Source organism: Heliangelus exortis, chromosome 28 (genome assembly GCF_036169615.1).
Source record: "Heliangelus exortis chromosome 28, bHelExo1.hap1, whole genome shotgun sequence".
Lineage (NCBI taxonomy): Eukaryota > Metazoa > Chordata > Aves > Apodiformes > Trochilidae > Heliangelus > Heliangelus exortis.
The window spans coordinates 3,944,653-3,972,634 of NC_092449.1; the positions used below are offsets into that span (position 1 = coordinate 3,944,653).

At 57.1% G+C, this 27,982-nt stretch overlaps 2 protein-coding genes across 7 annotated transcripts; one reads left to right on the forward strand and one right to left on the reverse strand.

Moving 5' to 3' along the window:
• The first annotated feature begins 1,812 nt into the window (after positions 1 to 1,812).
• Positions 1,813 to 12,349, forward strand: ANO8 (anoctamin 8). Of its 4 annotated transcripts, none has more exons than XM_071727755.1 (18): positions 1,813 to 2,256; positions 5,024 to 5,134; positions 5,698 to 5,830; positions 5,917 to 6,055; positions 6,745 to 6,841; positions 6,935 to 7,051; positions 7,139 to 7,266; positions 7,487 to 7,648; positions 7,849 to 8,001; positions 8,095 to 8,221; positions 8,336 to 8,391; positions 8,493 to 8,567; positions 8,833 to 8,976; positions 9,320 to 10,000; positions 10,087 to 10,278; positions 10,359 to 10,490; positions 10,716 to 10,826; positions 10,915 to 12,349. In XM_071727755.1, exons 1-18 carry the CDS (start codon positions 1,875 to 1,877, stop codon positions 11,584 to 11,586), a joined length of 3,612 nt encoding a protein of 1,203 aa, XP_071583856.1. In that variant the 5' UTR covers positions 1,813 to 1,874; the 3' UTR covers positions 11,587 to 12,349. The 4 variants fall into 4 exon arrangements, with proteins under 4 accessions (XP_071583856.1, XP_071583857.1, XP_071583859.1 ...); XM_071727758.1 differs by lacking the exon at positions 1,813 to 2,256 and adding an exon at positions 3,017 to 3,152; XM_071727757.1 differs by lacking the exon at positions 1,813 to 2,256 and adding an exon at positions 3,955 to 4,168.
• A 3,699-nt stretch (positions 12,350 to 16,048) lies between these two features.
• Positions 16,049 to 27,396, reverse strand: DDA1 (DET1 and DDB1 associated 1). 3 transcript variants are annotated; one of them, XM_071727804.1, is made up of 6 exons: positions 27,298 to 27,396; positions 24,265 to 24,345; positions 22,387 to 22,438; positions 20,750 to 20,811; positions 19,090 to 19,132; positions 16,049 to 16,875 (listed from the first exon to the last, which is right to left on the reverse strand). In XM_071727804.1, exons 1-6 carry the CDS (start codon positions 27,298 to 27,300, stop codon positions 16,841 to 16,843), a joined length of 276 nt encoding a protein of 91 aa, XP_071583905.1. In that variant the 5' UTR covers positions 27,301 to 27,396; the 3' UTR covers positions 16,049 to 16,840. The 3 variants fall into 3 exon arrangements, with proteins under 3 accessions (XP_071583905.1, XP_071583903.1, XP_071583904.1); XM_071727802.1 differs by lacking the exon at positions 16,049 to 16,875 and adding an exon at positions 17,011 to 18,171; XM_071727803.1 differs by lacking the exon at positions 16,049 to 16,875 and having other exon boundaries at positions 17,011 to 19,132; positions 27,298 to 27,391.
• Positions 27,397 to 27,982: the final 586 nt, after the last annotated feature.

Consider the following 27,982-nt stretch of genomic DNA (forward strand, 5'->3'; position numbering starts at 1 on the left):
GTCGGCGGCGCCTCTGTGACGCTTCGCCGCCCGAAGCCGTGCGGGACTCGAGCTCTTCCGCCCGGCGCAGGGTGCGGGGGTCCCTCCGCGGGGGTCTCTGCCCCCCCCGTGCTCTCCCTGGGATCTCCGCCTCTCCCCTCTGGGTGGGTCGGGGTGCAGCCCCCCCCCCCCGAGGCACTGCCCCCCCCCTCCCAGTGCTGCCGCAGGGGGGTGCGGGGTTTTGGGGTCCCCGGGGATCCCCTGGGGGTTGCGATGCAGTCCTGTGGGTGCGGGATACCCGCGACCCCCGGCTGCACCCTAAAAGTAAAACCTCAGCACCACAGGACCCCCCCTTGTCCGGAGCAGGGGGGTGCAGCACACACATTACCCCCCCACACACCCCAACCCCCTCACCCCGGCAGAGCCCACCCCGACCCCATCCCCTCTGCCCCCACCCGTGGTCCCCGTCCCGAGGGAGTGGGGGACCCCATCCTTGTCCCCATCCCTGTCCCCTCCCTCTCGAGGCCTTGGGAGGCCCCAGCCCCTGCCCCCCCCCCAGCACACGGGGGTTGGATGGGGTGCAGGCAGCCGGGACAATGGGGTCCCCCCTGCTCTGGGGGTGTCCCCCTCGGGGTCCCTAAAATCAGGGCTCAGTTTGCGGCAGTTTGGGGTCTCCTGGGGACAGCCACGAGCCACTGCGGTGGCGGGGGGGGGGGACAGGAGGGGACCGGCCGTGTAGACAAAGGCGGTGGAGCAGGGAGGAGCGAGCGGCAGCATGGCCGGGGTGCGGGAAGGGATGCGGGAATGGATGCGGGAAGGGATGAGGGCAGGGATGCGGGAAGGGATGCGGGAGTCCCCGGGATGCTGGAGCTCCGGCAATGTCGCCTCCCGTGCTAAATCCTTTCCCCCCCCCCCCCCGACCCCATGTTCCTTGGGATGAGGGACGAGACCCTAGAAGAGGATCAGCTCTAAGGCTTGGGGCAACCCGGGGGGGCTTTGGGGACCCCCACCCCTGCGAGGCCCCGGGACAGCCCCCCCGGTGACCGCCCAGCCCTGACACCCCCTCCTCACCCAGGGGGGGCAGAAGTTTTCCCCTGTGCCACCCCCTCCCCATCGCTCCTCAGCCTGGACCCGACTCCCGGGGGTCCAAGGAGGGGCCGGGGGGGGCACCCAGTGGTCAGCCAAGGCTGGGACAGTGGCCAGGCCTGGCCTGGGAGATGTGCCAGCTTGTGTCCCCCCCCTTGTCCCCCCCCCCTTCTCCAGCTGCTGTCACAGAGATGCCAGAGGAGGGGACATCTCCCTGTGGCACCCTGCACCAGCGCTGGCACCCAGCCCCTGCCCCAAAATAGCCCCGGGCCTGAACGGGGGTGGGGGTGGGGGGCAAACGAGACCTGGCACAGGGGTGCCCCCCCACCCAAACACCTGCGCTGCTGGGGGGGTCATGGGGTGCCCCGGTCGGGCTGCGCTGGGCCTTCTGGGGGTCTGGGTGGGGGTCCCCCCTGAAGGAGGGGGGGGGGGGGGCACAGGAGGGTTCCCAAAAGGTCAGAGAGGCAGCGGGCAGCCCGCTCGGGTTACCGGACCCCCCCTCTTCCCCCTCCCCCCCCCCCGGCTCCAGGGAACAGTGTGACCCGGCGGGCTGGGCACCGTGCCGGGGCGGGGGGGCACGGGGGGGATGCGGGACAGCCCCGGAGCAGGCAGGGAAGGGGGGGGGAGATACAGGGGACAGCCCCGGGTGGGGCGAGAGGGGATGCTGGGGACATGGGGCAGCCCGGGATGGGGGGGGTGGGGGATGCTGGGGACGTGAGACGGCCCCGGGGGGGGGGGGGATGCTGCGGCCGGGGCAGCCCCGGGGCGGGGGGGGATGCTGTGGATTGAGGGGCGATGCTGTGGCCGGGATGCTCCGACCCCCACGGCGTGTGGGGGGGACACCCCCGTGGTCCCCCCCCCCCAGCAGGACCACCCCACGGGGCGCGGCCGGACACGCGTGGCCTTTGCGACCGGCGCTGGGGAGACGGCGGCCAACCAGACAATTAAAGGGGCCGGGAGCGCCTCGCTCCGCTCCGCCGCCTTTGTCCCTCCTCCCGCCCGGTGGCGGCGGCGGCGGCGGCCCCGGTACCGGCCCCGGTACCGGTTCCGTGCCTGGAGCCTCGGTGGTCCCCATGCACCGGCCCCCGCCGCCGACCCCCCCCCGCACGATGCCCGAGGACGGCGATCGGTCCCGGCGGGCCCCGGCCGCAGAGGAACGAACGGAACCGGCGGCTCCGACCGGCGTCCTGGGTAGGGGGGGGTAACGGGAGAGGGGAAAGGAGGAGGTGGGGTGGGGGGGGCGGCCCCCTCGGGTCGAGTCGGGGCTGCGGGCGGTGGCTGCGGGGGGGCGGTGCGGGGGGGGCCGCTCCCTGCGGCTGGATGCGGCGGGGCTCGGCCGGGATGCGGCTCCCCGGGGGCGGGGGGGGGGCGTGCACCCCGCTGGGGCTCTGAGCACCCCCCCGAAGGGGGCTGCGAACCCCCCAGGACTTCTCCATCCCCCCCCCACCCCGAGGCTCCAAGCTCTGCACCCGCTCCTTCGGGAATTGGGGCTCGGCGTCCACAACTCCCCCCCACCCCACTGGTGTGTGTCCCCCCCCGCCCCGAGATGGGGCCCACGCACAGGTCTGTGTCCCCAGAACGCACTCGAGACCCCCCCAGCACTGGGGCCACGCACCCTCCGTGTCACCTCCGGACCCCAGGAGGGTCCGGTGCCCCCCCAGGACAGGCCCATGCCCCCCCTGCACCCCCCACACCCCTCAATCAGCTCCGTGCCCCCCAGGGCAGGACGGGAGCTTTGAGTTGGGGTCCCCAAGCTGGGTTTGGGGTCCCCCCCCGTGTGTCCCCCGGGGGCAGGTGACATCCTCGTGGCCCAGTTGGGGGGGGGTCCCCGACCCCCAGGGCAGGGCCTGCCCGCCCGCTGCGCAGCTGAGTGGAATCCGGGAGGGGATGGGGGACGGGGCGGGCGGGGGGGGGGGGGGGTGACCCACTTTGTGCGTGTGTGTGTGTCACCCCCGGGGATGCGGCCACCCGTGGCAAGTGACATGGCCGCTCCCCGAGTCCCCGGCGCCCGCGGGCTGGGCTGGGTGGGGGGGCAGCGCCGGTCCCGCGGTGCTGCAGCTCCGGTGACCTTATCCCGGGGAGCCAAGGTGAGCGGCACGGCCCGGGAGGGCGGGGGGCTGCGGGGACACGGGTGGGGGGGACACGCGGGGGGTTTGGGGGGGCTCCATCCCTGGCAAAGCCCTCCTGGTGGTTGGGTGACGGTGGAGGGTGACAGGAGGGGGCCGGCAGCAGGGTGACAAGGACCCGGTGGGTGCAGAGGGTGACAAGGGGCCGCCCCCCCGCCCCCCTTCCTAGGGAGGGGGGGGACACGGGGGTGCTGGGGACCCCTCTGTGGCTCAGCCGCGGTTTTTCCCTTGACCTTGGGTGGGAGCAAACTCTTCCCGCAGCCTGAGCAGAGGACTTGGGTGGGCACCCACCCGCGTGGGCATCCACCCCCCTGCCATCGCCCTGGTTTGCACCCCGTGCCGTGTCATATCGTGCCGTCTCATGTGATATCGTGACATCTCGTGCCATGTCGTGCCGTGCCATACAGTGCCACACAACATGTTGTGACATGCTTGAGTCGTGCCGAGCCGTGTCGTGACTCGTGGCCGTGTCGTGACTCGCAACCCCCCCCCCACACGCCCACCAGGGCCTAAATAACCCCGGGTGGTGGAGCCCACCCACCCGGCAGCCCCGCAGCACCCACCGGTACCGGGCAGCGGGGGTGGGTGGGCAGGATCGGGCCCACATTTGGGCCGGTACCGGCCCCGCCGCTCGCCCGGGACCGAACCGCGGCGATGAGTTTGTCAGGTCTCAGCCCGGCTGGCGGAGGTTTTTTTGCGGGGTGTGGGGGTCCCTGTTCTGCTCCCCCAACCCGGGGGGGGGCGCAGGGGGGTCCGGGAGCTGCAGGAACCGGGGGACAACCCCAGGATGAGCCGCTGGAGCGGGTTCGGCATTTCCTGTTGTTCGGGGACTGCCGGTCCCGGTGTCAGCCCCTTTTCCGGGACCGGCCCAACCCTGGGGCAGTCGGGAGGGGCTTTGACCTCGCTTGGGCATCGGTTCCCCCCGCCCCTTCCTGCCTCTGCCACCACCCCGCTTCAGGAGGGGAAACTGAGGCAAGGCAGGTGGCAGGGCGCGCTGCCGGCGTGGGGCAGAAAGCACGGGGGTCCCGCGGGGGGGAGGGGGCTGCACCCACCCCAGCACCCTCGAGGAGCCTCATCCTGAGCCTCCCTGCCCGCTCCGGGCGGCGTTTTGGGGTGCGCACGGTCGGGGACGGGGGGAGGGGTGCAGGGTGTCCCCAAAGCGTTGTCACCCTGCAGGGGGGGACAAGGGACCGTGTCCCTGGGCCAGACCCCCGCCGAGGGGTGACGAGGGGACCCTGGGGACCGTCCCCATCCCGCCTTGCCGCGGCGGCGCGAGGCCTCCCCCCGTTTCCATGGCAACGGAGCTGCTGCTTTTTTTTTTTTTTTTTCCCCCTTTTTTTTTTTTTTTTTTTCCCCTTTTTTTTTTTTTCCCCGTTCGCTCCCTCCCCCCATTTTTCCTGCCGCTTCCCACCCCCCGCAACGAGATCCCGGCCCTGCCGAGGGGTGAGCGGCTCGGGGGGTGTGAGGGGTGGGCTGCAGGGGGGCACCCCACGGCACCCATCACCCCAGGGTTTTGGGGGGGGGGGGGGGGTGGAGTGGGGGGGGAGCCACCGGCTCCTCCCCGGCAGCTGTCGGGGATTTTTTTTTTTTTTTTTTTTTTTGGGCTGTCGGCGGAGAAACCCAATCCGGGGCCAGCGTCAGCAGGCAGGGACCGTGACCCGCGGCCACCGCCACCCATGGGGACAGCCAGCACCGGGTGTCCCCGCACCTCTCCCGTGCACCGGGAGCTGAATATTGGGGTTTGGGGGTCCCTGGGAGGGGATTCTCGGTGGTTGCTCATCCCCCCCCCCTCCCGGGCCCCTCTCCTCCTTTATCCCTCCCTCCTCCGACAGATAAACTCTTCGGGAAGCGGCTGCTCCAGGCCGGGCGTTACATCATGTCCCACAAGGCCTGGATGAAGACGGTGCCCACGGAGAACTGCGACGTGCTCATGACCTTCCCGGGTAGGGAGAGGGGGGGGACAGCGGGGACAGGGCTGCTGGGGACACTGGGGGGCACTGGGAGCTGCTGTGGGGATGGGGGATGCAGGGAGGGATGGGGACAGGGTGGGATGGGATGAGGGACATAGAAAGGGATGGGGACAGGGCTGGGATCTCCTGGGGGTGTGGGGCAGGATGGGGAAAGGGTGGGATGGGTTGGGGGACATAGAGAGGGATAGGGACAGGTATGGCTGTGCTGCTGGGGACAGTGGGGGGCATTGGGATGGTGGCAGGGAGCTGCTGTGGGGATGGGGGATGTGGGGAGGGATGGGGACAGGGGTGGGATGGGTTGGAGGACACAGAGAGGGACGGGGACAGGGCTGGGATCTCCTGGGAGATGTGGAGTGGGATGGGGTGGGATGGGATGGGCTGGGGGACACAGAGAGGGATGGGGACAGGGTTGGGATCTCCTGGGAGGATGTGGAGTGGGATGGGATGGGATGGGCTGGGCTGGGGGACACAGAGAGGGATGGGGACAGGGCTGTGCTGTGCTGGGGACACGGCCCATGCTGAGCAGCACCATGCAGACACCACAGATGACCACACGCTGCTCTGGCTCCTCAACCACATCCGTCTGGGCATCCCCGAGCTCATCGTCCAGGTCAGGCACCACAAGCACACCCGTGTCTACGCCTTCTTTGTCACCGCCACCTACGAGAGGTGAGGTCCCCAGCCTCCCCGTCCCCGGGCTCTCTCCCTCCCCCCCTCGGGCCCCGTGTCCCCAGCCCTGTCCCCTCCCCCCGCAGTTTGCTGCGTGGTGCTGATGAGATCGGGCTGAGGAAGCCGGTGAAAGCCGAGTTTGGGGGGGGCATGAGGAGCTTCTCCTGCGAGGAGGATTACATCTACGAGAACATCGAGAACGAGCTCTACTTCTTCACCTCTCAGGTGGGGTGTGGGGGGGCAGGAAAGGGATGGACTGGGAGGTGGATATGCAGGGGTGTGGGGCAGGGATGTGGGATGGGGACACAGGGCTGTGGGGAGGGGTGCAGGGGTGTGGGGAGGGATGCAGGGGTGTGGGGCAGGGATGTAGGATGGGGATACAGGCTTTGGGGAAGGGATGCAGGGGCATGGGGAGGGATGTAGGATGGGGATGCAGGGCTGTGGGACAAGGATGCAGGGGTGTGGGGAGGGATACAGGGGTGTGGGGAGGGATGCAGGATGGGGATGCAGGGCTGTGGGGCAGGGATGTGGGGAAGCAGGGCTGCAGGGATGTGGGGTAGGGATGCAGGATGTGGACAGAAGGGTGTGGGGAAGGGATGCAGGATGGGGATGCAGGATTGGGATGCAAGGGTGTGGGACAGGGATGTGTGGATGCAGGGGTGTGGGGAGGGATGCAGGGGTTGTGGGGCAGGGCTGCAGGGCTGTGGGGCAGGCAGGTCCTGTCCCCCTCCCCAGCTGAAGAAGGGGATGAGGGGGAGCCCCAAGCCACCTGGGGAGCGCTCCAAGCCTGGGCTCGGGGCGGGTCTGGGGCGGGGAGAGGACAGAGCAGAGCTGTGGGAGGAGAGGGGCTGGGGGGCGGGCAGTGGGAGCGTCCCCACCCCCCTCTCAGGCTCAACCCCTCCGTGGTGCCCCAGGAACGGCAAAACATCATCAGGTACTGGCTGGAAAACCTGCGGGCCAAGCAGGGCGAGTCGCTGCACAACATCCATTTCCTGGAGGGACAGCCCATCAGTGAGTGGGGACACCACGGGGGGGGGACCAGGGAGGGCTGGCGGTGTCCCCCTGCCCCTCAGCTTGTCCCTCACCCCCTGCCCCACGGCGCAGTCCCCGAGCTGGCTGCCCGTGGTGTCATCCAGCAGGTCTTCCCCCTGCACGAGCAGAGGATCCTCAAGAGGCTGATGAAGTCCTGGGTGCAGGCGGTCTGCGAGGCTCAGCCTCTTGGTGAGGGGCTGGGAGGTGACCCAGGGGGGGGATCCTAAAAGGGTCGTGGCCCTAAAAGGCTCTTGTCCCCCCCTCGTCCCCCCCCAGATGAGATCTGTGACTACTTTGGGGTGAAAATTGCCATGTACTTCGCCTGGTTGGGTTTCTACACCTCGGCCATGGTGTACCCTGCTGTCTTTGGCTCCCTCCTCTACACCTTCACGGAGAGTGACCAGGTGAGAGGGGCTGGGGAATGGGGCAAATCCCCACCTTTCGGGGGGCTTTCCATCCCTCTTTCCTCTGGGGTTTGCTGCTTTCACCCTCTAATTGTTAATGCCAGCAATGCCGGGAGGCCCCGAGTCTGTGGGTTTGGGGCCGTGTGGGTCCCCGGGGCTGGTTGGGGGGGGATGTGTCGGGGACAGGAGGGGACAGACCTGGGTGACATCCATCCTGCAGACCAGCCAGGACATCTGCTGCGTGGTCTTTGCCATCTTCAATGTCATTTGGTCCACCCTCTTCCTGGAGGAGTGGAAACGCCGCGGGGCTGAGTTCGCCTACAAGTGGGGGACCTTGGACACCCCGGCTGAGTCCATCGAGGAACCACGGCCCCAGTTCAGGGTGAGCCCTCAAAGGGGGGTGGGGGAGTTGTCCCCAAAGTTGTCCCCTACACACACCACACACCCCCCCCGTGACCCCATGGTCCAGAGAATTCTCACCTGGGAGCCAACAGGAAGGTCCCAGCGGCTCACGGGGGGATCCTGTGGGGCTGTGGGGAGGGTCACACGCTGTGGTGTGTGTGTCCCCCACCCCAAAATTAGGGTGTGAAGAGGATCAGCCCGGTGACCAGTGCCGAGGAGTTTTATTACCCACCCTGGAAGAGGTTGCTCTTCCAGTGCCTGGTCAGCCTCCCCGTCTGCCTCGCCTGCCTCTCCTGCGTCTTCCTCCTCATGCTGGGCTGCTTCCAGCTCCAGGTGAGTCCTTTTCAGTGTCTGTTTGTCCCCACCCCAGGTTTCCAATCCCTTTCCCCTGTCCCTGACCCCCCCCCCCCTCCCCCGTCCCTGCAGGAATTTGTGCTGAGCATCCAGGAGCTGCCCCGAATCATCCGGTTCCTCCCCAAAATCATCCTGGCTGCCATCGTCACCGCCTGTGACGAGGTTTACAAGAAGATTGCTTACTGGTTGAACGATATGGGTGCGTGGGGGTGGCACCCAGGGTGTGGTGGGGGGGTGATGGGTGCTGGGACCCCCCCTCCCAACCCTCCTGAACACTCTCCCCCCCCCCCCCTCCCAAATTCTGCTTTTGCAGAGAATTATCGCCTGCAGAGTGCCTACGAGAAACACCTCATCATCAAAATTGTCCTGGTGAGAGGGGGCTGGGGGGGCTGGAGGGGACACAAAGTGTGTGTGGGGGGGTCCCTCGGACAACCCGGAGTCACACTTCTTCCCCCCCTCCCCCCCCTCAGTTTCAGTTTGTAAATTCATACCTGAGTCTTTTCTACATCGGTTTCTACCTCAAAGACATGGAGAGGCTGAAGGAGGTGAGGGGGCTGTGCCGGGGGGACGTGGGGCTGCCCGAGCCCCCCCCCCGCCATGGCTCAGCTGGACACACAGATGTCCTCAACCCACCCCCCCCACCATCCCCTTCACCACCACCACCACCACATCCCCCCTCCCCAGCCCTTCCTGGTGTCCCCACATCCCCTCCATCCCCCCCCGCTGCTGAGCTCCCGGCCGGACCCCCCCTCCTGCCCCTGCTCACGGTCTCTCTCTCTGTGTCTGTCTCTTCTTCTGTCCCTTCCACAGCTCCTGCTCATCTTCTCTCTCTCCCAAAGCCTCGTGCGTCAGCTCAAAGAGGCTCTCCTCCCCTTCATCCTCCTCCACCTCCACCTCTCCCTCATCTTCTTTAAGGGCCTCCTGGGCTTTTGCTGGAAGCTGGGAGTATCCAAAGTAGGAGCAGGGAGGGGGGCGGGGGGATGGGAACCCATTGCACCCCCACCTTGTGACCCCTACAACCCCCCCCACACACACCCCCGGGGAAGGACAGAGGTGTCCCCAGCCCTGGCTCTGCTCTGGCTGGAGGTGGCACCACCCCACCCCATCCCACACCACCCCACCCCATCCCATCCCATCCCACCCCACCCCATCCCCTCCCATCCCACTGCCATCTGGGGGTGGGTGGGTGGGTGACAGGAGGTTGGTGACACCCCAGGCGAGGGGATCGCAGGGACAGGTCGGGTGTTTGTCCCCTCCTTTTGGTGACAGCTCCTGCTGCCCCGTGTCCCCCGTGCAGATGTTGGCCACCCTGCTCATCACCCGCCAGTTCCTGCAGAACGTCCGGGAGGTTTCCCAACCCCATCTCTACCGACGCCTGCGCCGGGGCGACCTCGACCTCCGCGGCCTCCGCCAGGTGGCCGACGCCGTCCTCCAGCTGCTCGCCCCCCGCCGCCACCCCCCGGCCCCTTCCGAAAGGTCCCGGGGGGAGAAGAAATGTCTGAACGGTGGGTGCGGGGTCCCGGAGGAAGAGGAGGAGGAGGAAGAGCGTCGCGGATCGGATTCGGAGGAGGAGAGCGGCCTGGATTGCGGGTTGAAGCTGAAGAAGGTGAGCTTCATCGAGAGGGGGGAGCGGCGTGGGGGGGAGCCCGGGGGTCCCGAGGAGGAGAGTTTCCTGGAGGAGGGCAGCCCCACCATGGTGGAGAAAGGGATGGACCCCGCCGCCGTCTTCGAGCTGTGCGAGGAGGAGGAGGAAGAGGCCGAAGGTCCCTCCGGCAGCCCCGGCAAAGCGCTGGAACCGGCGGCGGCTCCGCGGGCGGGCCGGAGGAGGAGAGGGGTGGAGGGCAAGGAGGAGGAGGAGGAGGAAGGGGAGGAGGAAGGGAGGAAACGCAACAGGGCCTCCTGGATCGACCCCCCGGAGGAGGATTACTCCACGCAGCTGACTCAGGCGGAGGTGGAGAGCTGCATGAAGAAGTACGAGGTGAGCAGCCCCGGGAAGATGGAGCTGGTGGGGTTGCCACGGAACCCCCAACCCCTTTCTGACCTGCTCTTCCTCTTCCTCCTCAGGACACCTTCCAGGACTACCAGGAGATGTTCATCCAGTTTGGCTACGTGGTGCTCTTCTCCTCTGCCTTCCCCCTGGCAGCCATGTGTGCCCTGGTGAACAACGTCATCGAGATCCGCAGCGATGCCTTCAAACTCTGCACGGGGCTGCAGCGTCCCTTTGGCCAACGGGTGGAGAGCATTGGGCAGTGGCAGGTGGGGCTGGGGGCGAGGGGGGGCTTGGCTGGGGGCCCATCTGACCGGGGACTCAGCCCTGGCCCCGGCGTTCTTTGCAGAAGGTGATGGAGGCCATGGGTGTCTTGGCCATCGTGGTCAACTGCTACCTGATCGCCCAGTGTGGGCAGCTCCAGCGCCTCTTCCCCTGGCTCAGCCCCGAGGGAGCCATCGTCTCCGTGGTGGTGTTGGAGGTAGGGTCCCTGCTCCATCACCCTCTGCCATTTTAGGCTCTCCTGGTCTTGTCCTGGCTCAGCCAAGAGCTCCTGCAGACCTCCCCTTTCCAGGGATCTCCTCTGCGGGTGGCGGGTGCTGCCCAGAAGCCCTCGGGGTGTTCCCACGGGGTCTCTTCACCCTTCCCAATCCCTTTTTGGGGGTGTTTGGGATGCTCAGCCAGCCCCGTGTGTGTGTCCCTGCAGCACTTCGCCCTCTTCTTGAAGTACATCATCCAGGTGGCCATCCCTGACATCCCTGCCTGGGTGGCCGAGGAGATGGCCAAGCTGGAATACCAGCGCCGCGAGGCCTTCAAGGTAAGCAGGAGGCTTTTTTTGGGGGGGGCCAAGCAGGGAGCCGGTCCCGATGGGTGTCCCCGAGGTGTGATGGGGTCCCCGTTGGCAGAAGCACGAGCGGCAGGCACAGCACCACTTCCAGCAGCAGCAGAGGAGGAAGAGGGAGGAGGAGGAGCGGCAGCGCCACGCCGAGTACCAAGCGCGCCGGGAACGGGAGGCGACCCGAGACGAAACGAAACCCGAAGCTGCCGGGCAGGACCCGGCTCAGGAGAAGAGCCAGAGCAAAGGGAAAAGCTCCGGGGGTTCTTCTTCTTCCCACGGGTCCGATAAACCCAAAAGACCCAGCTCCCTCCTGGCTACCAACAACGTGATGAAGTTGAAGCAGATCATCCCCCTGCAGGGCAAGTTCCTCTCCGGGGGGGCCGGCGGCACGGCCACCTCCAGGTCCCCCCAGTCGCCCACGGAGAACAAACTCCCCGGTTTTCTCAGCTTCAAATTCCTGAAATCCCCCGAAACTAAGCGGGACGCCGGGACCGAGAAGGTCCAATCGCCCACCAAGCCCTTCAATCCCGGCAAACTCTTCAACTTCGGCAAATCGGAAGGGACGGGAGGCAACGGGACCGGGGCCACCTCCTCCCCCCAGCCCCGGCCCGGCCCCTCGGCGGAGGGGGGGGAGAGGGCGGCCCCCAGCAAGTCCCATCTGAACGGGATGCCGGAGGAAGGGAGCCGGGAGGAGCCGGAGAGCCAGGCAGAGGAGGAGAGCGGGGGCCACAGACTCTGAGTGGACTTTTTGGGGTCCCCCGCGGACGCCCCCACCCTCTCTCCATCCCCCGCCGCAGGGATGAGCCCGCCGGCTGCCGGCGTTGGCACCGTCCCCCTCTGCCACCTCCCCTCGTGTCCCCTTGTCCCCGGGCCGGGGGGGGTTCGGGGGGTGGTTCCGACCGCGTCCCGCAGCGAGGAGACGGCGGCAGCACGGAGCATCCCGCTGGGATTCCTCCTCCTCCTCCTCCTCCTCCTCCAGCATCCCGGGAATCGGCGCAGGGAAGACGCCGCGGGTCGACCCACGGGTGGCAGCCAGAGCCACGGGGAATCACCCACGGGGCTGGGAGAGGAGCCCGATTCACCCGTGCCTACAGCCCGAGAGCCATCACCCGGGGTGTCACCCGTGTCCTGTCCTGTCCCCGTCCCGCCTGGATCCATCCCAGCACCGGGATGGAAGAAAAAAAAACAAAAAAAACAAAAAAATCCACCTGGATTTTCCATCCCAGCACCGGGACCTTTTCCTGCCCCAAAGCCCGGAGATCCAGGAGAGGAGTTGGGGGGTCGGTGCCAGCCGCCTGGATCCCCCAGAGCATGGGCAGCATTTCTTGCACTAAAAAAACCCCCAAAAAACCCCCCGAAAACAAACCCCAAGGCGAGAGCCACCGCGTCCCCTTCTTCATCAGCCAGCGGAGCAGGGAGGTGGCACCGCCGGGAGGGGCCCGGCCCGGGCCCTCCCCGCTGGATTTTTGGGATTATTTTGCAATAAGACGCTCCCACACGGACCTGGAGAAGGATTTGGGGCTTTGGGGGGGGGGGGGGTTGGGGGGTGGGAGCAGCTTCGCTTCTGCCGGGGGGGGTGGGGGGGGGGGGGAAGGTTTTGGCCATGGCCGGGGCTCCTCTTTGTGCTTTAGCAGCCCCGTGGGGAGGGGGCTGCGGGGAGGGGGCTTCTTGCAGCTTGGGGGCTGCTTTGCTTTGGGGGGGGGGGACGGGGGGGGGGGACACACCCGGCCCTGGCCCTGCCCCCCAGCTCTGCTCTCTGCCCACCAAACATTTCCAAAGGAAGCTGGGGAGGGGGCTACAAAGGGAAAAGGGAGGGTGGGGGGCTGCCCCATCACTGTGCCTGGCCCAGGCAGGGGCCACGGCCCCCAATTTTCTCCCCAGAAAATGTCAGGTTGCTCCCCCCCCCCCCCAATCTCTTTCCAGACATCGTGTAATTATTTTTTATATTATTATTTTTTTTTTTTTTTTTTTGTTTTTTTTGGTCTGAATTAAGCCATTTTTCCAGAGCAATAAGGGCAGGAGAAGGTGAAGGCTTCAGCCCCCCAGGACTGGGGGGGGGGGTCCAAGACCCCCCAGGGGGAGGGGGAAAAAGATCCCCAAATTTTACTGTGTCCCCCCCCCACACCCCCTCAAGACCCCCCGGGTGCCCCCTCCTCTCCTTCTTTCTGGGAGAAATCCAGGAGGAAGGGGAGAACCAGAGCTTGGAGCAGCAGCAAAAAAGAGGGAAAAAAAATGAGGGGGGGGGGGTCAGGGGGGGGCTGGGTCACCCCCCAACTGTCCCTGGGGGTCCCAGGGTGCTGTCAGGGTGCTGGGTGCTGGCAGGGGGTGCAGATCCCTCTTTTCCATTGAATTTCATCTCGGGGCCAACCTCTCATCTCTTCCCTGTTCTGCTCCTCAAGGGAATTATTTTTTTTTTTCCTCATTTTTCCCAGAGGAACAGCCCTGGGCCCATCTCTTCCCCCCCCCCACCCCCCCAGCCCAGGGTGTTTTTAAGGATTTCTCTATAAAAATGATTTCTGCAAGCAACCACCCCCCCCCCCCCCCCCCCAGGTGTCTCTGAGTTGAGGAAGGAGCTACCTTGGTTTGGTTTTTTTTTGTTTTTTTTTTCCTTTTGCTGTGTTCTGTTTCTTCAGGAATTCAAGAGGGATGAAGGGGGTTATTTATTTCCTTTTTAATTTATTTTGTCATATTTTTGTAAAACCTGCAGAAATGCAATAAAAATAAGAATTAAAAAAAAAAAAAAAAAATTAAAATTAATAATCTATTTCAACAAGCCCGAGGTGTAGTTGGAATTATTGGGGTTTGGGGGTTCAGGGGATGAGGCTCGAGGTCTCCTGTCCCCTGGGGACCCATTTGGGGACAGGGTGACCCTTCAGAGACCTCTGTCCCAGGGTGACAAAAGGAGGTGTCAGAAGTAGGGGAGGAAGAATGAAGAAAGTTCTGAAAATCCTCTAAATTCTGCAAATTTATTTTCCACAGTATCAAACATGGAAGAGTTTCCAAAGAAATGCCAAAAAAAAAAACCAACCAAAAAAAAGAAAAATAAAATAATCCCATGACATTCACCTGACAGGGTATTTACAGCTCTTCTGCCAAAAATACTTTTTTTTTGGGGGAAGGGGGAAAAAAAACCCACCCCAAACACCACCCCCCCCCCCTCTCCCTGCCCCAGCAGCTCAAATTTCTGCAAAAGAGGAAAATTCAAGTGGCAAAGAGAAGTTGGAAGGAACAGGAGCTCAAGGCTGGGGTTGGGGATGCTGAGAGGAGGAGGGAGAAGCAGTTGTGGGGGAGAGGATTTGGGGACAAAGTGGAATTTTTTGCCTTTAAAAAATGTTTTTTAACAGGACTTCAGTGCTAACTTGAAAGCTGGAATTCCATTCCTTTGTTTCAGCTCCAAAGCTCTTTCTCCCTGCAGGGTAAGTTCTGCTTCTGCAATCTCTACAAGAGGTTTTGATTTCTCCCAGGAGTTTTAAAAAATAAAAAAATTTAATTTAAAAAAAAAAAAAAAAAAGTGCCAGGAGTCCTATCTCTCCTCCCTGCCACAGAGCTCTGGAGATGACACACTTTTTTTTTAAAATAGAAAATATAACTCAGCACATGGGGTTTGGGATGAGCTCTGTCACACATCACAAAAAAAAAATTAAAAAAAAAAATAATAAAAAAAATTAAAAAATATTATAAAAATTTTAAAAATTAAAAAAATTAAAAAATTTAAAAAATAAAATTAAAAATTAAAAAAATTTAAAAATATTTAAAAAATTAAATAAAAAAATTAAATAAAAAAAATAAAAAAATTAAAAAAAATTAAAAAAATTAAAAAAAATTAAAAAAAATTAAAAAAAAATAAAAAAAAAATTTAAAAAAAAATTAAAAAAAAATTAAAAAAAAAAATTAAAAAAAAAATTAAAAAAAAAATTAAAAAAAAAATTAAAAAAAAAATTAAAAAAAAAAATAGGAAACATAAGAAGAGATGAGCTGGAGCCCCTCTGGTCATGGTCAGAGTGCTGCACAATTCCTCTGCTGCCAGCCTGACCTCATAAATCCAGGAAAACCAAGTTTTCCAAGTGTGGATATGCAGATCTTTAAAAAAAAAAAAAGCAAAAAAACCACCTTGAAAAATACAGCCAACAAACATGCAAGGAAGTGGTGACAGCTGAGAGCTGCAGTGTTAGAAAAAATCCCAGCTTCCTGCTTCATCTTTGCCCTTAAGGCCAGTGTCAAGGAGTTCACAAAAAAAAAAAAAAAAAAAGAAGTTTTCAAGTTGTAAGTATTTAGTAAAGAGACAACATTACAACATCTTAAGCTTGGCATCCAGCACGTTGAAAATTTCCCTCTGAGGAAAGAATCCAACCCCCCAGAACTGAAGGCATGGGCTGGAGAGGGAAGAAAACCCATTTTCCAGGCAATTCTCCTCCAAATTTCAGCCTCCCCCACCCCAGGGCACACCTGGAGGCTCAGCAGATGCCCCAGGGTGCTCCTTGGATCCAGCAGAACCTGGCTCAGCAGCAGCACCCAACTGGTGGGTGCTACCCCCTTGGGAAAGGCTGAGAAAATCCAGTTTATTTAAAAAAGAAAAAATCAGATTTTCCCCTCGAAATGATTCTAAGACTGTAAATTAATGGGAAAACACCTAAAAATTTCTGCTCACCTCAAATACTCTGCTGGGGAAAGAGCTGAAGTTTTTAGATCTGATGGGATCCCTCCTGCCTCTCCCTGTTCTCTGGAGCAGAACTTGGAAAAAAAAAAAACCTTGTTGTGAACACCCAGCAGCTTTGCTCAGAGTCCTGCCCAGCTTCTCAAGACTTTCCAGCCACATCCTGCATTTCCCAGGTTGGAAAAAAAAATCCCAGGACACCTCAACCCTCTGCTCTGAGGCTGGAAGTGGAGCAGGGTGCTGAGGGACCTGAAAATAACTCCCAAGGCCAGGAAAAGGAAACACCTTGGAGAGGCTGGAGAGGCCAAGGTTACCTGACTGGAATAAAACCAAACCACCCTGCAAACTCCAGGAGTTGCCATCAACACAAAAACACCCAGAGAGGCTCTGCTGGCTGGACATGTTACCTGGGAACTGAAAAAACTTGGTCAGGTTTAGGCTTTTTTTCCATATTTCCCTCCCTGAACTCTTCCAGAAGTATTTTGAACTATTCCATCTCTAAAAAAAAAAAAATAAAAATAAAATTGATCAAGTGATGCTACCAGATCAAGCATTAACCCAACCAAACTTTTGGAGTTCCCCTGCACACCAGGTGCTGGTTTTGTGTTAGAAAAAGGCAGTGCCTGGGTTGGAAATATTCTGATTTTCTTGTTCTAATATTTAAATATTCCTCTATCTAGCTGCTCCCAGCAGGCACAAGCTCCAGCTGTTGCACAACAGGACAACCCCCTGGAAGAGGCTGCTCCCAGGTGGATTCAGGGCATCAAGACAGATTTCTGCTGCTCTGACCTCGGAGCAAAAGCTGGAAACCCCCCAAATTCTCACCTCTGACCAATAGCTCAAGTTTTCATTAGAAAAACCCAAAGCTGTAGAATCTTGTGGTAAGAGAAACAATAGAAATACTAGGCAGAGAGGTACAAAAAAACCAAAAAAACAACCCTGAGGGTCACTCAGTCACTTTTGTAACAAGAGTTGGAAGTCAGAGGAGCTTGGTGTTACACAGACAGCAAACCCAGGGGTTGGGGTTTGGTTTTGTTTTTTTTTTTTTAAATATTTTTGATGTTTTCAATGCACTAAGGCACCAGAAAGTCACAGTTAGGCAAATCTCATCCTCCAGGCAAGGTTGAAAGCTGCCACACTTACCATGTCTTAAAGAGACTGGAGAGGATCAGAGTGCAGGAGGTGGAGGAGAACATTCCCGAGGCAGCAGCAGTGTGGGAAGAGTTGGAGAAGGAAGGAGGAAGGATGGGATTGCTCATTTTTGATCAGATGGGATGCAGACAGCCTCACTTGTGGCTATTAAATCCTCATCCAGGGCCACCAAAGCAAAACCAACCACTCAGTGCCACGTCCCTTGGACTTGTTCCAAACTACCTGAAAAAGGCAACTTCCTTTCACCTCCTCGAGAACACCTGAACCATCTCCAAGGCTTCCAAAAAAAAAAAAAAACCAGAAAAAACCCCAAGATTTTCTTGCTGTTGTTGTTTAAAAAGACAAAAGACAGGGGTCTACAAGGGGAAGGAGCTGCCAGCTCTCTTTAATAGTACAAGGCTCTGGCTAGCAGAGAAGTCAGCAAAGCTCAGCCCTTGCTGGGGGGTTACACAGCATCCTACAACGTGAAAAAAAAGCACAAAACATCACTGCAACTCCCCAGCTCTGCTCAACACACGGATTGGTCACAGCTTCCCACAGCTCCTTCCTCTTCTGGGACCTCCCAGCTCTTCAAAAAGTTTCTCCAGCTGCTCCCCACCAGGCTGGAAGCACCCGGGGTACCTCCGGCCCACGTTTGAATCCTCGGCGTCACCAGATCACCCAAAATCCCCCCAGGGTTTCATCCTCACCAACACAGTTGGGATTTTTGACAGCATTCTGGTAAGTTGGGGGAAAAAAGGGGGTTCTGTTGGTTGGGTTTTGTTGTTTCTTGGAGGCAGAGGCAATGTTCTTGGTGTTGGAGCACTTGGTGTTCGATCCGCTGCCTCTGGGTGCTTGGCAAGGTGAGTCCTGGCCTGGCTCTTCCCAAGGTTTTGCCTTCCAGGAAAAAGGTGGTGGGGAAAAGTTTTTGTCTCTTTTCCTTGCTTCTTTCAGCCCCAAAAAGCTGAAGACACCGTGAGGAAAGGGATGGCAGAAACCCTCCAAGCTGGTGGCCACCACGAGGCTCGTCCAGGAGCTCTTTTGAGCAACGTCCGTGCCACTTCTTGGGGTTTGGGAAGGAGGCAAAAAATTAATAAAAAAAAAAAAAAAAAAAAAAAGAAAAAAAACCCCAAACAACAAATCCACAGCTCTAAATGCAACGATTTTAACTAGCACAGTGTGAAGTCAGCTCCTAATGGAAAGCAGACAAGACATCATGACTAAGCTACAGCTTTGCAGCCCCTCAGGGGTTGGTGCTCCCTTTCCTTTCAGTCTCTGCATCCCCCCCCTCCCCGGGGGGCTCTGGGGGTCTCCACTGAAGAGTTGGTGAAGGGCAAGAGGCACTGAACTCTCCCAGTCCAAAGGGGATTGGTCTTCAGAGCCCATGGAAGCTGAGATTGGGATCATCTTCAAGCCCTGGGCTCCATTCCACACTGAAGATTCCTGTTTTTCAGCCCCTGGGGGGAGGAGGGGGCAAGGATCCATCTGTTGAGGTGCTCCAGGCTTCCTCCAGCCATCCCAGCTCCATCCCATCAGCCACTGACAAGAGGAGGAGAAGAGGATCCTCTGATTCCCCCGGAGAAGTTGGAAGTCCACTCAAGAGCAAGAGGCAGTGAGAATGTGAAGAGCAAGGGAAGAGTTTTCCCTGGAGTTTTCCATCCCCAGGGATGCAGATGGGATGGGTGCTGCCCAGGAGGACACAGCTGGGAGGGGGAGGTGACAAAGTGGTTGCTAAGATCAAGGTAACCCCCTAAATGACACCCAGAGGTTGGGTTTTTGGGGTTTGTTTTTTTTTTCCATTATTTGGGGGTTTTTAAATATGGAGGAAAAAAAAAATATTGGAGGAAATACTGGAAATTGGAGGAAAAAAAAAAAAAATGCAAACGGTGGAGCTCCAAACTGTGGAGCACATCCCAAAAGAAAAAAAAACAGAAAAAAAAAAGCCAAAAAAGAGTTAAGCAGGTGTAAGATGACAAATGGCAAAGCCTGCCCCACTGCAGGGCTCTGCTGTAACCCACATCTCCCCCCCAGGCTCCCAGAAATCTGCCATAATTAATAATCTCCCATAAATCATAAATCTGGTAACAGATTCCACAAAACCTGTGAAAGTGACAGTGTATATTTTTTTTTTTTTTTGTAGAAAGGAGGAACTAAGGTTATTCTACATCATTGATTGGACTGTTCCACCATTGCTCAGTAGCATAAATAAAAAAAAAAAATGGAGAGGAAAACAAAACAAACCAAAAAAAAATAAATACATTGGCTCCTACGAAGTCAGAAGTGGTTTGGGCTGCATAGTGGAGGGGTGAGAGATGGGGGCAAAAAATTTACACACTTTTGAGACAAAACAAGAAGTGCCTGCAAGGTAGGAGAGGAGAAAGCCAAGAGTTTAAGTGTCCTCGTTCATGTCCTGGCTGTCTGTCCGAGCGATTTTCCGGGGTGGTGCTGAGTTCTCACCTTCTATTTCCACTTGCTCCTGATCTCTCTTCTTTGCTGCATTCTGCTGGGACACAGAAAACCCCAGTGAAATCCCCCAAAACCTCAGCGGCCAGTGGGAGCTCCTGGTGTCAGGAGAACAAAGCTTCTGCTTCATTTGTTGCTTAAGTTTCTGCCCCAAAAAGTCTCTGCCCCAAAAGTTTCTGCCCTGAAGTCTCTGCCCCAAACGTTTCTGCCCTAAAGTTTCTGCCCAAAATGTTTCTGCCCTAAAGTTTCTGCCCTAAAGTTTCTGCCCTGAAGTTTCTGCCCTGAAGTTTCTGCCCTGAAGTTTCTGCCCTGAAGTTTCTGCCCTGAAGTTTCTGCCCTGAAGTTTCTGCCCTGAAGTTTCTGCCCTGAAGTTTCTGCCCCAAACTCCCTGCCCTAAAGTTTCTGCCCCAAACTCCCTGCCCTAAAGTTTCTGCCCCAAACTCCCTGCCCTAAAGTTTCTGCCCCAAACGTTTCTGCCCCAAAGTCTCTGCCCCAAAGTCTCTGCCCCAAAGTCTCTGCCCCAAAGTCTCTGCCCCAAAGTCTCTGCCCCAAAGTCTCTGCCCCAAAGTCTCTGCCCCAAAGTCTCTGCCCCAAAGTCTCTGCCCCAAAGTCTCTGCCCCAAAGTCTCTGCCCCAAAGTCTCTACCCTAAAGTCTCTGTCCAAATGTTTCTGCCCCAAACTCCCTGCCCTAAAGTTTCTGCCCCAAACTCCCTGCCCTAAAGTCTTTGCCCCAAACGTTTTTGCCCTAAAGTCTTTGCCCTAAAGTTTCTGCCCCAAAGTCTCTGCCCCAAACATTTCTGCCCTAAACTTTCTGCCCCAAAGTCTCTGCCCAAAACTTTCTGCCCTAAAATTTCTGCCCGGAACACAGTGCTGCAGGGACCCACGTGCAAGCCTGGGAGTAGGACTGGGGAGGGTTTAACCAAAACTCAAAGTTTTGTTCTTCAGATTTAGGGGTGGGACTAACCCACCACTGACCTCAGCCCCTGATCTCTACAGATCTCAACCAACCAACCAAAAAAAAAAAAAGCAGCATCCTCTTTCCCACTGCTCTGAGTGAACTTTAAACTCCCCCCAAGCTCTGTCAGGTACAAAAACTCTTTTCAGCCTCAAAATTCCTGATGATTTTCCTTCTCCAGCAGCCTCTGCCCACAATCCCACTCACTGCTTCCACATCCTTCACCTTCTTCTGAGTCCTCCCCCCCCAAGGTTTCCACATCTCCCAATTCCAGCTCATGGGACAGCTCTGCTTTTCCACTCCCACAACCTCAGGGACCTCAAGAGACTCCCACAACCTCAGGAGGTTTCTCCCAACCACCCTGGGAGGTGAGAAGAGCTTTACCCTGGCTGGAAAAGGGAAACTGAGGCACAGGGAGATCAATTTGCCAAGGTCACAAAGGAAAAGTGCAGGAGATAAGGAACTGCAGCCTCCCACCTTCTAGACTAAACACTGAGTTCACCTCCTGCAGGCTGGAAGGAAAAAAAGAAAATAGCTTTTGAAAAGCAGAGCTGTGCCTCCTCTTTGCCCTGGAGTGTGGATCAGAAGGACTGGATCACTTTCTCTTAATGAATATTAAGTCAATATTTTGATTGGGGTCAGGAAATCAAGACAAAACAATATTAGGCAGATGATAACATTCAGAAAACAGGACTGTACCTTTTTGTCCCACTGCTGATGTAAATAACGCAAAAGAATATTTGTCTTTTCTGTTACTATGACTGCCAGGGGAAAAAAAAAAAAAAAAAGAGAGAGAGAAAAACACTGAGGTCATTTTAAAGAAGACATTTGAAGCATTTCTACATTACATCACACCCCAAGCATGGGCCTTCTGAAAAAATAAAAAAAAAAGACAGGAGAAAAGCACCAAAACTCAAGCAGCAGCCAGCTAGACAGCAGGGTGACAGCTCAGCTCTGTCACCTGAGCTGAAGGCTGAGGCAGAGCAATCCCAGAATCATAAAATCATGGAATGGGCTGGGTTGGAAGGGACCTCAGAGCTCCTCAAGTCCAACCCTTGCTCCACTCCCCCCGTGGTTCCCAGCCCATGGCACTGAGTGCCACATCCAGGCTCTTTGGAAATATCTCCAGGGATGGAGAATCCACCCCTTCCCTGGGCAGCCCATTCCAATGGCTGAGCACCCTCTCTGCAAAGAATTCTTTCCTAATATCCAACCTAAACCTCCCCTGGCAGAGCTGAAGCTCTGCCAGGGGAGGTTTAGGTTGGATATTAGGAATAAATTCTTAATCCCAAGCCCTCTTGTCTTGCTGAGAGTTGCCTGGGAAAAGAGCCCAACCCCCCCCTGGCTCCAACCTCCTTTCAGGGAGTTGGAGAGAGTGATGAGGTCTCCCCTGAGCCTCCTCTTCTCCAGCCTCAACACCCCCAGCTCCCTCAGCCTCTCCTCACAGGATCTGTGCTGGATCCCTTCACCAGCCCAGTTGCCTCCTTTGGGCCTCCATCTCCTTCCTGAATTTTGGGGCCCAGAACTGGACTCAGGACTCAAGCTGTGGCCTCCCCAGGGGCAGAATCCCTTCCCTGGACCTGCTGGCCACACTCTTCCTCATCCAGGATGCCCTTGGGATTCTTGGCCACACTGCTGGCTCCTCTTCAGCTTCCTGGCAATCCCAGCTCCCTTTCTGCCCCTCTGTGCCCCATGGAGCTCCCCAGGGGGTTGTTGTGGCCAAAGTGCAGCACTTGGAATGTTGAACCTCATCCCATTGGGGCTAAACCTGACTCCAACCAGGATCCAGGGAGTTGGAGAGAGTGATGAGGCCTCCCCTGAGCCTCCTCTTCTCCAGCCTCAACACCCCCAGCTCCCTCAGCCCTTCCTCACAGGACTTGTGCTGGATCCCTTCCCAGCCTCCTTGCTCTTCTCTGGACCTGCTCCAGCACCTCAAGCTCCTTCCTGAGCTGAGGGGCCCAGAACTGGACCCAGGACTCAAGCTGTGGCCTCCCCAGGGCTGAGCACAGGGGCAGAATCCCTTCCCTGATCCAGCCACGCTGTTCCTGAGCCAGCCCAGGATGCCCTTGGAATTCTTGGCCACCTGGGCACACTGCTGGCTCCTCTTCAGCTTCCTGGCAATCCCAGCTCCCTTTCTGCCCCTCTGTGCCCCATGGAGCTCCCCAGGGGGTTGTTGTGGCCAAAGTGCAGCACTTGGAATGTTGAACCTCATCCCGTTCAGCTTCCTGGGAATCCAAACTCCCAGGTCCCTTTCTGCCTGGCTGAGGTGAGGTGCAGAGCAGATTTTTAGCAGCAGAAAATCAGGAAAAGCCTCAAGTTGAGCAGGGCAGACTTACTTTGTTCAGATGGGTACTCTCTGGTGGGAAGATAAACAGAGGGTCGTCTGTTCTGTGGGAGAAGTGAAGAGTTACACCCCAGAGGTGGCAAAAAAAAAACCCCAAGCAAGGAAAAGACCCTCATCAACACAGGCTACAAACTCATGTGCTGCCCTGTGGCATGACACTGCAGCTGCTTAAAAGATTTATCTATGGGAAAATTAAAAAAAAAATAAGAATATTTGGATTTTTCAGGGCATTAGGACAAAAATGTAAAGCCAGGAGCAGAGGTTGGAAGCTGGGAGGACAACTCCTCACCAACCAACAGGAGTTTTTCCTCCCCAGGCTCAACTCCTGAAGGCTCAGCCTGGTTTTTTTTCAGGAAGAGAGTGATTTTCTTACCCTCTGAACCCTTTGGGATATTCCCTCCCCATCCCAAAAAAAAAAAAAATCCCTGGGAGGTGGCAGCACTTTCTGATGCTTAAAAGATATATCTATGGGAAAATTAAAAAAAAATAAGAATATTTGGATTTTTCAGGGCATTAGGACAAAAATGTAAAGCCAGGAGCAGAGGTTGGAAGCTGGGAGGACAACTCCTCACCAACCAACAGGAGTTTTTCCTCCCCAGGCTCAACTCCTGAAGGGTCAGCCTGTTTTTTTTTTCAGAAAGACTGATTTTCTTACCCTCTGAACCCTTTGGGATATTCCCTCCCCATCCCAAAAAAAAAAAAATAATCCCTGGGAGGTGGCAGCACTTACTGATGCAGCTGCTTAGATAAGAAAATTACCAAAAAAAAGAATATTTGGATTTTTCAGGGCATTAGGACAAAAAAGTAAAGCCAGGAGCAGAGATTGGAAGCTGGGAGGACAACTCCTCACCAACCAACAGGAGTTTTTCCTCCCCAGGCTCAACTCCTGAAGGCTCAGCCTGGTTTTTTTGCAGGAAGAGACTGATTTTCTTACCCTCTGAACCCTTTGGGGTATTCCCTCCCCATCCCAAAAAAAAAAAAAAAAAAAAAATCCCTGGGAGGTGGCAGCACTTACTGATGCAGCTGCTTAGATGGGAAAATTACCAAAAAAAAGAATATTTGGATTTTTCAGGGCATTAGGACAAAAAAGTAAAGCCAGGAGCAGAAGTTGGAAGCTGGGAGGACAACTCCTCACCAACCAACAGGAGTTTTTCCTCCCCAGGCTCAAATCCTGAAGGCTCAGTCTGGTTTTTTTTCAGGAAGAGAGTGATTTTCTTGCCCTGTGAACCCTTTGGGATATTCCCTCCCCATCCCAAAAAAAAAAAAAAAAATCCCTGGGAGGTGGCAGCACTTAGTGATGCTTAAAAGATATATCTATGGGAAAATTAAAAAAAAATAAGAATATTTGGATTTTTCAGGGCATTAGGACAAAAATGTAAAGCCAGGAGCAGAGGTTGGAAGCTGGAAGGACAACTCCTCACCAACCAACAGGAGTTTTTCCTCCCCAGGCTCAACTCCTGAAGGCTCAGCCTGTTTTTTTTTTCAGGAAGAGACTGATTTTCTTACCCTCTGAACCCTTTGGGGTATTTCCTCCCCATCCCAAAAAAAAAAAAAAATTATCCCTGGGAGGTGGCAGCACTTACTGATGCTTAAAAGATATATCTATGGGAAAATTAAAAAAAAATAAGAATATTTGGATTTTTCAGGGCATTAGGACAAAAATGTAAAGCCAGGAGCAGAGGTTGGAAGCTGGGAGGACAACTCCTCACCAACCAACAGGAGTTTTTCCTCCCCAAGTTCAACTCCTGAAGGCTCAGCCTGTTTTTTTTTTTTCAGAAAGACTGATTTTCTTACCCTCTGAACCCTTTGGGATATTCCCTCCCCATCCCAAAAAAAAAAAAAATAATCCCTGGGAGGTGGCAGCACTTACTGATGCTTTACATACAGAGTCTGCATGGAATCTGCTGAAGTTGCTTTTGTTGTAGACTGGCAAACCTTTCAAAAAATCAGCCTAAAAAGAGACAAATGGCAAGAAAGAAAGAGGTGAGGGAGGAAAAAAAAGGATTTTCTGGTTCCTTGGGGATGATTCTTTAAGGAGGTGCTCAGCTCCTTCAGCTCCAGGACTCCAACACCCTCCTGGTTAGTTGGGACACAACCCCCTCCTCCCCCTCAGCCTCTCAACTCCCCAAAAGTTCATTAATTCAGTTTAAAAATTGCCTAATTAAATCTCTTTGGGGCATAAAAAAGAGGTGAGTGTCCCCCAGGGTGAGGTCTGAGCCCAACCCTGACGAGCAGAGAATTCCCCACACCAGAAACTCTTGGTCCACCCCAACCAAGGCCTCAGATCCCACCTCAACCTTCCTGCTCTTTCCCCATTTCCCTGGTTTTTTGGCCCAAACCAAGGGCTGGCTCCAACAGAGCAAGAAAAATCCTCCTGGCAACACTTCTCAGCCTGGCCCAGCTTTTTTTTTTTTTTTTTTTTTTTTTGTAGCACATGGCAAGGCCACCAGGACAGTCCAAATAATAATAATAATAATGCCAATAATAATAATAATCCCAAATTTCATGCCAATAACAACAACAATCCCAAGTTTAATGCCAAAAATAATCACCCCGAGTTTGGATGGAAGGGGTCAGAGCAAAGTTTTTGGCTAAATCATGAAGCTGCAGCAGCATGGAAGAGGAATTTCCCTCCCTAAAGTGCCCAAGGAGGAATATTAAGAGGAGAAAAGAGCTCAGAAGTTGGTTGGGGTGGCAGAGCCAAAGGAAAAATATCCAACAGCTCCTTTAAAAGGAAGGGAAAAGTGGCTACACATCACCTTTGGTGTGAGGAGTTTGAAAAGGAGAGGAGAAAATCCTTAATTTCAGTCAACAAACAAACCCAGAGCCAATGCTGCCCCCAAACTGCCAGGCTGGAAGGCAAATTCTCTTCACATTTCTCTCCTTAGCAAGAATTTTACCCCAAAATCTCCTTTTCCCCTCTTCCCCCTGGTTTTTAGAACTCCATCTTGCTTCAAAACACAGGGCTGGGAGCTTAAATTCCTCTTTTCTGTCTTCCCCCTCCCCCACGGGACCAACACAATTTCCCTGCAGAGTTTTCCAGGGAAAATTCCATCCCTGGGAAACCCCTGGAGCTTGGCTGAGCACAGTTTTTATCCACATATCCCTGGATTTCAGACCTGGGAATGACACTGCCCTGTTTAGGAGGCCTTAAAAACAACCCCTGAGGTTTTTCAAAGCATCCCATTAGGGTTTTTTATTTTTATTTTTTTTTTTATGACAAAGTTACCCAGCCCAATCCAGCCAGAGGCACCCAGGGACTGGATTGGTTTTCATGGAGAGCCCCAAATTTCCCCAAATTTCAACTGGAAGGGGGATACAAAGCAGCCAAGTGGGAAGCAGGGAAGTTCCTCTGCTCAGGTGACACCACCACTGGTCCCCAGCTCTTGGCCACCACTTTTCCTGCTCTGGGGTCAGCACTTGCCCCAAAATTCCCCCTCCCCCCCTAAAATTTCTGCTGCCATCACCTCAGGAAAGCACCAAACCCACTTCCCCAGGGGAGGGGATTACCCAGAGCCTCATCCCTGGAGGCTGAAAAGGAGCCAAGACTCCAAGGGCAGCCCCAGGAGGTTGGGGCTGTGTTTGCAAACCTCAGTCACAGCCTCCCCCCCCCCAAAAAAAAAAAAGCTCCCCCCACTCTCCCACTCTGTAACCATGGAAAGAGCACCCTGGCCAAGCCAGCCTGGAGCTTCCTGTCTGGAAGGGGAAAAAAATCCAACAAAACAGCACCCAACCAAGCAGATGACTTGTTTGCTTTCAGGAAAAGCAACCCCCACACCTCCCCCCCACAAAAAAAACCCCCAAACAAACCCAACAAAACAATTATGCAGCCTCAGAGGGCATCCTGGTTCCTCCTGTGATTTGGGGAGTGATGCTAAGGGGCAGCCACTGCTCCCATGGGGTGCTCAGCTTCCTAGGATGGTGCCAGTCCCCATCTAAAGGCAGAAAGGGGGGGGACAAAAAAGCCCCAGAGGCCACGTCGAGCTCTCCCATTCTCAGCTTTAGGGAGGAACTGGGCTCACAAGGCTCAGCACCCGGGCTCTGCCCCAGCAGGGTGCAGGAGGCTGTGGGCTGGAGGAAAACCACAAACACAGCTCTGGGAATACCCCGAGAGGGCTCTGGGACCTCCCTGCTCGTCCCTTGGTGACTGAGGGGCAGAAGGAAAAAGCCTCTTCCTCCAGAAATTCTTCTTATTCATTAATAAGGGAGGCTGGGAGTGGCTCTGACAGCTGCCACCCAGGCTCTGTCGCTGCTGGGGGGGCACAGCAAGGACTGAGCAACCCCCAGGCCTGGGGACAGGGGAGCCCCCAGCACCTCAGGGCTGCTCCCATTGCCCCCTCCAGCCCCTCAGCCTTGGGGGTGGTGGTTGGGGGGACGAGCATTAAACCCCCCCCCCAACCCAGCACTACCCCAGCCCTAAGGGTGAGGAAGACCCCCGGGGGTCTCCCCCCTCCAGCACGACGGGGAACAGCCCTAAAACACCCCAACAAAAAGGGGGAACCCTCCCCCCCACCCCAGCCAAAGGGGTGCAGGCCCAGCTCAGGGTGCCCCGAACCCACCTCCTCCTCCTCCACCACCCCCAGGGGATCCGCACCCCCCCATCTTAAGGTGCCGAACAACCCCCGCACCCCAAAATCCTCACCCACCCCCCCCCAGCCCTCCCCCCGATTCAACCGGGGGCTCCTCACACCCCCCTCCCCCCCAACCTCCACCCAGGCCCCGGGGCGGGGACGCCTGCGGGGCCCTGCAGGGCCGGAGGCGGCCGTGGGTCCCCGTTGGCCGGGCCTCACTGCCCCAATCCAGCACCAGGACCCCCCGGGTAGCTCTGGCCGGGCCGAACCGGGTCGGAACCGCCGCCATTTCGGGGGTTTCAGGAGGAAGGGGGGGGTAGGGCTGCTCCTACCATCTTCGCCGCCGCCCGCCCTGAGGAGCCGCCGCGCCTCAGCCCGCCCACTGCCGCCACCGCCCGCCCCGCGCTTTCCTATTGGCTGGCGCCGCCCGCTTCTCGCTTCCTATTGGACGCCGCGCCCGTCACTCACGGCGCCGCTGAGCTGCGTAGGGTTCGGTTGAGGCAGGAAATGCCCAGAGGAGAAAAGGGAGGGGGCGGGGGGGGTGTGCGGGGACCCGGATGTAGCGGAGGCCGCGGGGCACGCCGGGAGTTGTAGTCCGTGCGCCATTACCCTCCCGGGTGCTAATTAGGAGGCAATTAATGAGCAGCGCGGGATTCCCCGCGGCCAAGAGGAAGCGCTTCCTCTCCTCCATCCCTTCCCCAGCCCACGGCTGCAGCCGGGAAGCAGGAACCCGGTCCTGAGGCACCTCAGGGGAGAGGCAGTGTGGGCAGAGGTTGTGGTGCCCTGATTTATTTCATTAAAATTCCCCCATTCCCTGCTCCCGCCTCCCCAGAAATCCCGGGAAGAGTCTCAGGGCTTGGAAGGGACCTCCAGAGACCACGGGAGCCCAAACCACCCCAGTGTGGGGCACTCCAGGGGGGGTTGGAACCCTCCAGACCCCAGAACCTCCTTGGGCCACTTGTCCCAGGAGGGTTTGGTCACCCTCAGAGTGAAAAAAAAATAATTTTATGTCGACCC

Coding starts and splice junctions, on each gene's coding strand:
- ANO8 (XM_071727755.1), top strand. CDS start 1,875: ATGCTCCGACCCCCACGGCGTGTGGGGGGGACACCCCCGTGGTCCCCC. Junction 5,135..5,697: donor CGTGCTCATGACCTTCCCGG/GTAGGGAGAGGG, acceptor AGCACCATGCAG/ACACCACAGATGACCACACG. Junction 6,842..6,934: donor CCTGGAGGGACAGCCCATCA/GTGAGTGGGGAC, acceptor CCCACGGCGCAG/TCCCCGAGCTGGCTGCCCGT.
- DDA1 (XM_071727802.1), bottom strand. Junction 22,439..24,264: donor ACTCTGTATGTAAAGCATCA/GTAAGTGCTGCC, acceptor CTTCTCCCACAG/AACAGACGACCCTCTGTTTA. Junction 19,133..20,749: donor ATCAGCAGTGGGACAAAAAG/GTACAGTCCTGT, acceptor GTGTCCCAGCAG/AATGCAGCAAAGAAGAGAGA.